General features: G+C 31.7%; 1 protein-coding gene across 1 annotated transcript in view; it reads right to left on the bottom strand.

The window, feature by feature from the left end:
• Positions 1-12042, bottom strand: part of LOC134699818 (alpha-catulin-like) — a 41325-nt gene that overhangs the window by 19879 nt on the left and 9404 nt on the right. Inside the window, exons 4-8 of the mRNA XM_063561231.1 lie at positions 11676-11795; positions 11135-11224; positions 9919-10134; positions 8034-8219; positions 6295-6315 (exon numbers count right to left, since the gene is read on the bottom strand). Of these exons, the coding sequence (XP_063417301.1) occupies positions 6295-6315; positions 8034-8219; positions 9919-10134; positions 11135-11224; positions 11676-11795 (633 nt within the window). The remainder of the gene's footprint in view (positions 1-6294; positions 6316-8033; positions 8220-9918; positions 10135-11134; positions 11225-11675; positions 11796-12042) is intronic.

The following is a 12042-nucleotide window of genomic DNA, read 5'->3' on the forward strand; positions in this document are numbered from 1 at the left end:
CATGGCAGTCTATTTAATCATTAGACATGGCTGTATACAAATACACCTACTGTAGTGTCCAGTCAGACTGGAGACTTTAATATATATATATATATAACAGCTTTTGTCGTGGTTTACGGTTTACCATCTTTACTGCAAATTTATTGTTTTCTTACTTCTTATTAAATAAATATAGGAATAATTTTGTTACATCTTGTGATCAATTTATTGGGCAATCACCATGGTGGTCAGCAGCATTTACATTAAGAACATCAGTTGTTTGACCTGCTAGTCAAATGTGTTTTGTTATAACATATTTTTTTCACTCTTTTGGTCTTTGGCTGTATTTAGACCGTTCTACAAGGAAATTTGTTACATGCACACATATAAAAATTGCCGTTTTTATCCAACACAATCGTAGGTTTGAACGTTGTTTTTAATTTAGACTTGTATATATATATATCTCCTACAGACAATGAACAGGTCTTACCACTGGATTTTAGCTCAGAAAGTCCAAGGCAGAGGCGGATTTAGGGGGGAGGGCCCAGGGGGAGGGCCCAGGGGGCCCGGGCCCCCCCTTTTTGGGAAAAAATTTGGTTACTTATATAGGGAATCACTGAAGCTTGACAGGAGCGGGCCACCTCTTAGGTCAGTCAGTGGGTCCCCACTTATGAAAATTTCTGGATCCACCACTGCAAGTCACCATACATACTCTGTATCCTCCAATCGACATTTACCAACTAAGAAGTTGTAAAAAATAAGACATCACCAAGACAGATACCCAATCTAATTAAAAGGCAATCTTGCATCACTTCAGTATGGTGCTATGTTGCCATACATCAGAAAACAGGAAAGATGATGATAGATCAATTTTTAAATTGGATTGACAAAGACCCAGCAATGCATGCAGTTTTATTGACTTAAAAATTGCAGCTCTATGTCTCTTTTATTTATATACCCAAGATATGATATTAAAAGTGAAATTAACTTTAAACCTTTACTAAATTCATCAGATATGATATAATATGGAGGAATGGGATGGACTGCCTGGTCACTAAATACGAAAGTTTTGTAAAGCAGAGGTAAAATGGCACCAGATCTAAGTTTATCTTCAGTAATACTTGCAGGAATATTTAGTAATGATTGATCTTTTATAAATATTTGTTCTCCAGCAAAATGATATGTTCCCCTCTTAAGAGCAATAAAGCATAGATTATAAAAGCATTACTTTTAATTCAATAATAAAATTTCACATTTACTGACTAATTTACAATATAATCCTAGATACTTTATTTTCAATCAAAGCTCATAAAATATTTGTAACATATCAAAACAGAAAACAAATAATAAATCATGATTGCAGCATCATATTTGTCAGTGAATGGGGGAAGCAGAAAAACATGCCAAATTTTACACTATTGATCCGTGTATTACTAATCAACTAAAAATAACCTCATCAAAAGTTTTTTGGATGATTGGTGAGGGGTGAATCATATAATGTCTTATTCCATAAAATTTCTCAAAGATGTCTACAAGATCAATGTTTTATTAATTAATCCAGACAAAATAAATAATTCTCCAAATAAGTTCAAGATGACCATATATGTCAATGTTTTATTTTTCAATCCAGACATATAAATAATTTACCAAAGATGTATGATGTCAATGTTTTATTTGTCAATCCAGACATATAAATAATTTACCAAAGATGTCTTTGAGATGACCATGCATGTCAATGTTTTATTTGTCAATCCAGACATATAAATAATTTACCAAAGATGTCTTTGAGATGACCATGCATGTCAATGTTTTATTTGTCAATCCAGACATATAAATAATTTACCAAAGATGTCTTTGAGATGATCATGCATGTCAATGTTTTATTTGTCAATCCAGACATATAAATAATTTACCAAAGATGTCTTTGAGATGACCATACATGTCAATGTTTTATTTGTCAATCCAGACATATAAATAATTTACCAAAGATGTCTTTGAGATGACCATGCATGTCAATGTTTTATTTGTCAATCTAGACATATGATTAATTTACCAAAGATGTCTTTGAGATGACCATACATGTCAATGTTTTATTTGTCAATCCAGACATATAAATAATTTACCAAAGATGTCTTTGAGATGACCAAGCATGTCAATGTTTTATTTGTCAATCTAGACATATAAATAATTTACCAAAGATGTCTTTGAGATGACCATACATGTCAATGTTTTATTTGTCAACCCAGACAACCGTTATTTGGCTCCAATGGTGTTCCATACTTTAAGAAGTCCACTTTATGATACTTATTTTAAAAGGTTAAACATGTACTGTCAACCTGAGGATATCCATATTTATGTTTCTCATGTATAAGTTGTATTTTGAGCACAAATACTGATGTGGAAAATTGAAATCGGCTGAAACTCAGTTTTCTGGAGAGGTGGGCTTCACATCTGTGTCTTTAACACAGGAAGTTCAGAGGCATAAAACTTGAAGAAAAAAAAGTGCAAACCCAAGGCCATATATGATATTACTACTGATTGTTATTATTATTGAAATACACATAGGAATTGACTACTTCCGGTTTTGGGTGCATTTGAAGTCAAAAATCCAAAAAAATCGTGAAATTCTGTATTTTTAGTCCAAATGACCGTCTGTAGACTACTGAACCAAGATCAGATTGGTTCCCACCTAACAACTGTTGGGGCAATTTATGCACTAGGGTCCACTCTACATGCAGGCTACAGCTGGATACCTTTACCAGCATCCATGGGTCTTCTGGGTGAAGAAAAGGGATGACAAAAATTGTCAAAATTGACGCTTTTTGCACCTGCTGACCAACCTGCTCCAAGTTATGAACAAGTCAATATAACTTAAAATCAATCTTGTTAGATTTTTTTGTCACTACCATACAATCATTATAATAGACACATCATTTCATAACATGTAGTCTGAAATTACTCTGACATCTGTTGGGGGGGTTTTCGATTGACCCATTCAAAGCAATAACAAGTCCTAATAGAGCTGTCAGAGGTTAGAACAAACTTTGACATGAAAAAATTAAACTTTTCTTTCAAGCTTTTTGAATTTTCTATATTCATAATATTTTGAAAGGGAATTGGAGAATTGATGTCCCTTCTATTTTAAAAGTTTGCTTAGACCAGGAAGAAAATACTCTTTTATTGACTTTTTACTGAATTATGCATGATTTGAGAGAAAAACTAATTGAATTTTATTTTTGCTTTTAATTCTTTGGATCTTATTGATGATTTTTTTTTGTAATAAAAATAAATGGGGCAAATTAAGGCCAATACATCATTTATACTAATAACATTGAAACTCAGTTACAATGATTTATATAATTTTTAATATGATTGATTAATAATTACTTTATAATCAAAAGTTTTTAACTATCATGCAAATTTCAACAATCTGAAATCATGCAAATTTCAACAATCTGAAATCTTGTTTTTCTATTCATTTTAGAGAAGCCACATATACATTGTGTAAGTATTAAAAAAAGAAAGAAATAAGTCCTAAGATATTTAAATTTCTGCATCTGAATCTCACTTTTCTATTCTGAGTTTTGAGAAGTCATATATACATTTAAAAAAAAACAAGAAAGAAATAGTCTAGTATATAACTATATATTCTCTAAGATTCATTTATGTGTACACTGAAATGTATTAATGAATGTAAAAATTCAATAACCATTAAAGTAAAGCACAGACAAAACAATCTATCTCAGGATCTAAACAAACCAAGCAAGTTTCTGTATCTAAAATCTCACTTTTCTATTCTTTTCGAGAAGTCACATATATAGAAAAACACACAAAAAAATATGTATATATATATTCTCCAAAGATTCCTTTATGCGTATACTTAAATGGATTAATGATGGTAAAAATTCTTTATTTTTGAGAAGTCACATACATTTAAAAAAAACCACCAAGAAATAAATAAATCTATATATTTTCTAAGATTCCTTTATATGTAACAACGAAACGGATTAATGTATGCAAAAATTCAATAACCATTAAAGTAGCACAGAAAAAACAATTTATCTCAACCATCCCAGCAAGTAGTTCTCTGTGTAGCTGTATCAATACGAATCAATAGGGACAAGACATAAAAACTTCAGTTTCTGCATCATTTTGTTTTAAACCATGCAATTACACTATAAAATGTCAAGCGCACGGTCATTATTTTCCTTATTGTCTAGTTAGAACTATTCCTTCATCTAAATCACTCGCAGACAAAAAATAAATTTAATAAGGTATGCCGTTTTAAAGAACTACGATCAGAAGCTTTGGTTAATTTGTCATTTAGACTGACTAAGGCAGATAAATAGAAAAAGAGCAAAGTTAAATAGCTAATCATCTGTCACAAACACCAAGTAGGGAAATCCTTTCTATCATGAATTGAATAATAAACAATAGTTTATCAAATTATAATGATGTTTGCTGCTGTCAAATTCAAAATGACACGATTAAAATTAAGATAGGACTAAGTCATGTAAGTGCTTGCTTTTCAGATCTATACAAGAACTTAAAATACTAGAAAGGAATGTCTTGTATTTTTCATATAAAATGCATTGTCTAGGAGTTTCAAAAAACTTGAATGAGAAAAACTTAAGTTAGAGTGCGGAAACCAAAATGAGATAGGAAGATTAGGACAGATCGACTGACTGTTATAAGGAAAAACAGAAGGTTCAGAACCAAAATTACCTCCAAGGAAATGAGAATTATCAATACTTATGTAAAATGACGTATAATTATAAAACTACAAATCAAATACCATTGACTTTAAAACTAACCTAAACAGTCATAAACTTTAATATGTAAGTTATGCAAAACATTTTTAGCTCAAGATGTGCCAATGCTTATACATCTGCATCCCAAGTATTACAGAGCTATCATTAGTGGTTTCCCTCAAACTGACCTTGTCCCAGAATTTGAATACATAGTTAATGCAGGTAGAAACAGTATGAGTTATTCATTTCATTGAGGGAAGGCAAACACTTGCACTTATTAACATTAGTAGTGCTCAAAGACAAGCAGAGGAAACTCCATAGGGATATTCCAACTCATACAGCAAAGACAAGCTGAGGAAACTCCATAGGGATATTCCAACTCATACAGCAAAGACAAGCAGAGGAAACTCCATAGGGATATTCCAACTCATACAGCAAAGACAAACAGAGGAAACTCCATAGGGATATTCCAACTCATACTGCAAAGACAAGCAGAGGAAACTCCATAGGGATATTCCAACTCATACAGCAAAGACAAGCAGAGGAAACTCCATAGGGATATTCCAACTCATACAGCAAAGACAAGCAGAGGAAACTCCATAGGGATATTTCAACTCATACAGAGGAAACTCCATAGGGAAATTCCAACTCATACAGAGGAAACTCCATAGTGATATTCAAACTCATACAGAGGAAACTCCATAGTGATATTCAAACTCATACAGCAAAGACAAACTGACAACAATAAGACAAAAAACTTAGAAAAGACATCAATATTCTACAAAACACAACATAGAAAACTAAAGAGTAAGCAAAGCATTTGTAAGGTTGTTTGTCGAGTATATAGTTTATGGCAAGTGATTGTCAGGTTCATAGGTAAATGTTTGTCAGGTTCATAAGCAAGTATTTGTCAGGTTCATAAGTTATTGCTTGTTAGGTTCATGATCAAGTATTTGTCAGGTTCATAAGTTATTGCTTGTCAGGTTCATAAGTTATTGCTTGTCAGGTTCATGAGCAAGTATATGTCAGGTTCATAAGTTATTGCTTGTCAGGTTCATGAGCAAGTATTTGTCAGGTTCATAAGTTATTGCTTGTCAGGTTCATAAGTTATTGCTTGTCAGTGAGGGTCATGGGCAAGTGTTTTTCAAGTTCTATTACAAACTTTCTTTAATTTGTTTTTTTTTATTAAAGTTTACATAAATGAAAAACATGCATTTTGATACTCCACTTGAGTACAGTGCAATTTGATCCAGCCATTTTAAAAAGGGGGTCCAACTATATGCTCCCATTCAAATGCATTGATTGTCCAAAAAAAGGGGGATGGCAACCCCCAGATCCCCCCCTGGATCCGCCAATGGTGATATAAATTTATGAAAAATTCATGCTTAATCAAAAATTAATGTACAAATCTATGTACTTTATTACAACATTCAAAGAAAAAAGAAATACAAAAAATAAATACTAGAAATTTATCAAAATACAACATGCAGATAATATGAATTTAAATTCAATGATATATTCAAAATACATTAAAGATCATGTAAATACAACACAAATAACTTACTTGTGGTGTGTTAGGTGCTGTCTGTTAGTAAATGTGATAATGTTAGTATGTGACCATTTCTAATTTCCCCTACATAGATGAATATGACATCTGCTGGACAGATTTAAGATAATGAATCTTAATTCTCAGATTTTTAGGTTGGGAGGAACTGGCATTCTATGTTTTAAAAAGGAATATTGTAAATTCAGAAATTATAGCAAGGTTTTTATCAATCCCATTATGTGACTGGTTGATTATCGCAATGATAAGAATTAGTATTCTGATATCTACTCCACATAACTCTATGCAGTTTTTCCCAAAATCACCAAACTAATCTAACAGTTTGTCCTGTGTCCATAAAAAGTAATAAGTGCACACATTAGTTTATGAATTTACAGTAATCTTAATTTATCATAATATATCCTAAATAGAATGAATATATTATATTTTTTTATGTTTTGTGTTCTAAAAATAGCACCCCCCCCCCCCCCCCCCCAAAAAAAAGCAAGTAAATACAAAACTTCAAGTGGCCAACAGAATCCTTCCCTATCCAAGCACTTCTATATGTGAATGACTAAATAATTATTCTTACAAGATTTTGATATAATTGGAACAATAGTTGCCTCCCATCTACAATATTGACTAAAAAACATATTTATTCATACAGTATTTTTTTTTAATAATTAACCAAGGGAGATAATCTAAATCATAATTTTTATATGAACAGAAGGCATCCAAGTGAGAGAAAGAAATATGCACAAGCCAAGCAACAGGCTTCAAACAGTAAACCCAGCTTGTAATAAATTACTAGTTAACAAAAAAGGGTAAAGATTGCTTTAATTTTGCAATTTGGTGAAATTCTGAATAAAACTTTCAAATGTGTTTTGATTTTGAATTGGAGTTATCTTCCTTTGTTCATGATCCATGCATGACTTATGTAGTTATTAATCAACAATTTTTTTTCTTGACAAGTATAATAACTCAAATACATATCACATCTTAATTTAAATATCAAAGTATAACATATTGTCAATAAATTGCATGACTGTGACTGTAAAGGATCTAAATATCAATCATTTTGTCAAGTGATAAACTTTGGAAGATATGGATATCAAGTCAGTATTGTATTGGTGTGATTGCATAATATGCAATCTTTACCCCCCAGAAAACATTGGGGAACTCCAGTGTTTCAGAAAAGAAGCCATTCCTACTTCAGTATCCACACATGTAGTGTATTTTGTGAATGACTGTGAAATGTAAAGATTTAGTAGAAGAATGTTTTATTTGTGTATTAATCAAGAATACTCTGGCTGTGTTCTCCCCAAGGGTATTTCAGCATCATGGTAATGTGAATATATATTTCTTGAATGTGATGCTGCCTGAAATAGTTTTTTTTTATAGATTATGCTACAGATGTGATTCTATAATGGTGAGACATAAGATAGTATTTCAAATTTCCCTGTTAACCAGAATGCTAAATGGAATATCTGGGAGAGCACTGCAGTCTATAATAGTCATTTGCTACTAATGTAAAAGGGAATAAAAATGTCATTATTTATGGTTTTAGTTGCCCACACCATTTCTTGGGAGAAAATTGGTTCCTTATTTAGGGAATCACTAAAGCATGCCTATAGCTGGCCCTCTCTATTGAAAATTTCTGATTCTGTCACTGAAAAGCCACAATGAAGATCTTGTACGAACGGTGTTATCTACAGAATGGGGTAAATATAATGCATCAATAAAATTTATAAAATACTAACCCCTGGTCTTGGTAATGACAAATAAACTGGTTTGTCCATACGTCCTTGACAAAAATCATTGACTTCCTTTACCAGTACAGAAAGGTCATTAATCTGACTCTCCCAGGCCTCTGCAAAATTCTCCAAGTTTTCTCGAGCAATTTTACTATTGGAATATTCTGCAAGAGTTTTGGCAGCTAGCAAAACCTAAAATAAACAGAAATTGCAAATAGATTCCTGAACTGCAACAAGTGTGTTACAATATTTCTCCACACTAGACAGTTAAATTTTGATATATATAAAGCGCGAGGCTTGCCGAGCTTTTCAAATAATTAAAATTTAACTGTTGAGAGTGGAGAAATATTGTAATACATAAATTATAGTGGTAAAATCTGTTTCTATTTAGTATTATGATTTTTATCCTCCTTTTTAAAGATTTGAAGAAAGTTGTGTACTTTTTATGTGACGTCATCAGGCATTATCGCCTTTTTTCATGACGTCACAATAGGAAAACACAGACGATACCGAGAAAATTTAACAGCACAATTAAATTTCAACCAATCATTTGCCAAGAACTAATTTTCCACTAGTGAGGAGAAATATTTTTCTCGCACTGATAAAGAAATGTGAAAATAGTGCAAAAATTAGAGAAATTCAATTAAACAATATTTTATGAAATTTTTAGGAATTTAAGAAAAATAAATTGTGTATTTGTTGATACAAGTGATACTTGATTAGCTTATTGGGAAGACAGACATAAACAATTATATCCAACCTCCCAACCTCCCTCTTCCTGCATTAGAACCAAGGGCATAATTACTCTAAATCAGGGGAATAGGAATTGTAAATGTTGACCAAGTATGAATTAGCGGTTTCAGAATCTAATGCATCCTGGGTAATATTTTCAAAAATGTACACCAAAATATTGTGATTGGTTAAAAATGTAATAAACAATGGAAATTCAACCAATGAAGTGACGTTATTTTAATTTTGGGGTACAAACAATGAAATTACCCATGATGCTTTAGATTCTTAAACAGCCAATTATCTATAGGCCTGTTCACATACTTATGCACTAATCATGAAAAACAATTTTTGCTTAAGCCTGGAAAAATAAACAGCCCACAAATATAAAAGGATCCACAATATTAAAGTCTTTTTTCTCTGCAGTAAGAATTTTCCTGAATTCGATTTTTTTCAACTCTCATCATATCTATTATCTACACGAAACTAACCTAAAAATATCAACTGAAAACTTTTTGATTTGAAAATTAAAGAACCTTTTTGAGTACGCTCACATACCCCACGTCTTCATATTGTCACTGGAGAAACAAAATCTCAAAGGGGCGTTACTCCTAGAAAAAAAATTGAATCGCAATTTCCCGTCGATATGCACATCTACATAGTATGTCTTTATTATCTGAAAAGGTTTCGTGATATTCTGTTGTGTGGTTTTAGAGGAGTTGCGATGACAAACTGTTGCAGTAGTACATTAAAAAAAAAAAAAAGTTCAAAGGGGCGTAACTCCTAGAAAAAAAATTGAATCGCAATTTCCCATTGATATGCACAACTACATAGTATGTCCTTATTACCTGAAAAGGTTTCGTGAAATTCTGTTGTGTGGTTTGCAGAAATTTGCCTAAAATTGCACATGGGAGATAATTATGTTATAATGAGTTATCTCCCCTTGAACAGTTCACAGATAATGTTTTGTGGTTGATTATGATCAATTTCACGCAAATGTAAAGGTCAATAAATTGCTATTACAAAAAAGGCAAAAAAACCTTCATTCATGTATAAATTTCAACAGTATATAAATGTTTTAAAAAATTGAGAGGAGACATGACATATTCTACAATAGTGTTGAAGTTTACTTTGACAAATTGTAAGTTTTGACAATAGTTACCTCTAGATCTTTCAATGCTTTACTGGCTGATGGATGAACATTATCAAGACCTATCCCAGAATCCCCATTTGTAATCGGTGAACTGTGACCGTTCATCTGACTGCAACCTCCGTCTGTCACAATAAAATGTATCATGTTAAGAGCTTGTCTCATCTGTTTAAAGACACAGTCCCTGTTTCGTTTAGCTGTCCCACAGTCTGGGTGTCTTAAACATGTCTGAAAAATAGTAAACATATAAATTGTAACTTAGAGAAATCTTGGGATCAAGAATTGATCAGTTTATGCCAGTAAAAATAAATTGATGCTTAATTTTTGCTTTTTCAAGCTTTGTTGCCCTATACATCTAAAATTTTAAAGAAAAACAAGTTTTACATGTTCAGGTAACCACTCTACCCCCTTATGTTGTGTACTATAAGGCTTGCAAAAGTAAGTTAGTAAAGATAACATATGCATTTGTTAGTCTTGTATTATTTTTATATTAGTTTCTTGTGTGCAATTTGGAAATTAGTATGGCGTTCATTATCACTGAACTAGTATATATTTGTTTAGGGGCCAGCTGAAGGACGCCTCCGGGTGCGGGAATTTCTCGCTACATTGAAGACCTGTTAGTGACCTTCTGCTGTTGTTTTTTATTTGGTCGGGTTGTTGTCTCTTTGACACATTCCCCATTTCCATTCTCAATTTTATGTTAGAAGACACAATTTCATAGTAAATTCATAATTATTTCACCTTGCTTTCAATTTAACAGTTTTATGTTATTGTGTTTTTGTGTAATTCATGTACAACATGTCATATGTGAGCAGGATCTGCTTAACCTTCCATGGCATCTGAAATCAATCCTAGTACATTTGTAGGGTTATTACTGCTCAGTTTTTATGTTGTATTTTGTATACTGTTTCTTTCTCTTTCAGACTTTCTATATTTTTGTCACTCTCATTTTATTTTCAACTGGTGAATTTGAATGCCTTTCTCCTGTCTTTTAAAATTTAAAGTGTTTGTTTTCCTGCTGTCATCTCTCAAAGTGCATTTTTTCTGATCACAAAACAATCTAGTGTATATGTATCATTTCTTGATGGTTGAGTGATATATATGATTTTTCTTCAATCTTCTTTAATTATAAAGATTATGATGAAAAAAATTGACCACTGGTTTTAGTATAACTGTATTAACACAAATGTACCCAGCTTAAATTTTTGTCTGAAGTAAATATTTTTACCTTGCATGATGGTAGTAACATGGAAGTTGATCTCTCCAGTATGGCTCTAGCTGCACCCATTTGTGCTCTGTGTTTCTCACTTTTTAGATCCTACAATAAATTTAAACATCTAAGAAATATATTTTCGAAACAAGGTTAATGTTGTACTGTAAGAAGAAAGTAAGTGGCTAAAGCCCACTTAAGGTGCAGAATTTTCCTGCTGTGTTACCTTCAAATGTTTTATGCTTTTTGATCTGTTGTTGACACATTCTACATTTTCATTCTAAATTTTAGTAAAAAAATAACTTTGTTGTGTTTTTCTCACTTATCCTATAATTGTATTTATAAGAGTTTAAAACATTGAAAAATTCAATTCAAAAACAGAGTTGTAATGTAAAACATAAAATTTCTTACTTTTTTGTAATTAAGAGGATCAATCTCTGACTAGGTTTCATGTAGTTTTGTCAACTGCCATACATAAACTTTTAGTTCAGTGTTTTCTGTGATTGATAGTTTGTTTTTCCCTGCATTTTAAATGGCCTTATCATGCTTATAAACTTACATTTTGCCTGTCTCCTGTTAGATGGGCAAGTTCTACCATATCATTTCCAAACTTGCTGAAGTAATTTACAAAGTCTGTAAATGAAGTCACTTTATCAAGGTCATTTAAGGCATTCAAAACCTGGAATAAAACATAAAATAATGGTGAAATTTGAAAATACATTTTTTGAATTACAGATTTGTATGTGATATTTTTATTATTATGAAAACTGTGAGGGAATAGGTTTCATAAATGCAGTAGTATTTACAATGTACTTCTTCCTGTAATTGGAATACTATGGATTCATCTATTTTACTTGGATATCAATTTTCATGGATTGCTGAAAAATTGCATTTGGGGATATTTGATGTTGTGGTTTTGCCAATTT

The sequence above is a fragment of the Mytilus trossulus genome, unplaced genomic scaffold (assembly GCF_036588685.1).
Source record: "Mytilus trossulus isolate FHL-02 unplaced genomic scaffold, PNRI_Mtr1.1.1.hap1 h1tg000085l___fragment_1__unscaffolded, whole genome shotgun sequence".
NCBI classification, from domain to species: Eukaryota; Metazoa; Mollusca; class Bivalvia; order Mytilida; family Mytilidae; genus Mytilus; species Mytilus trossulus.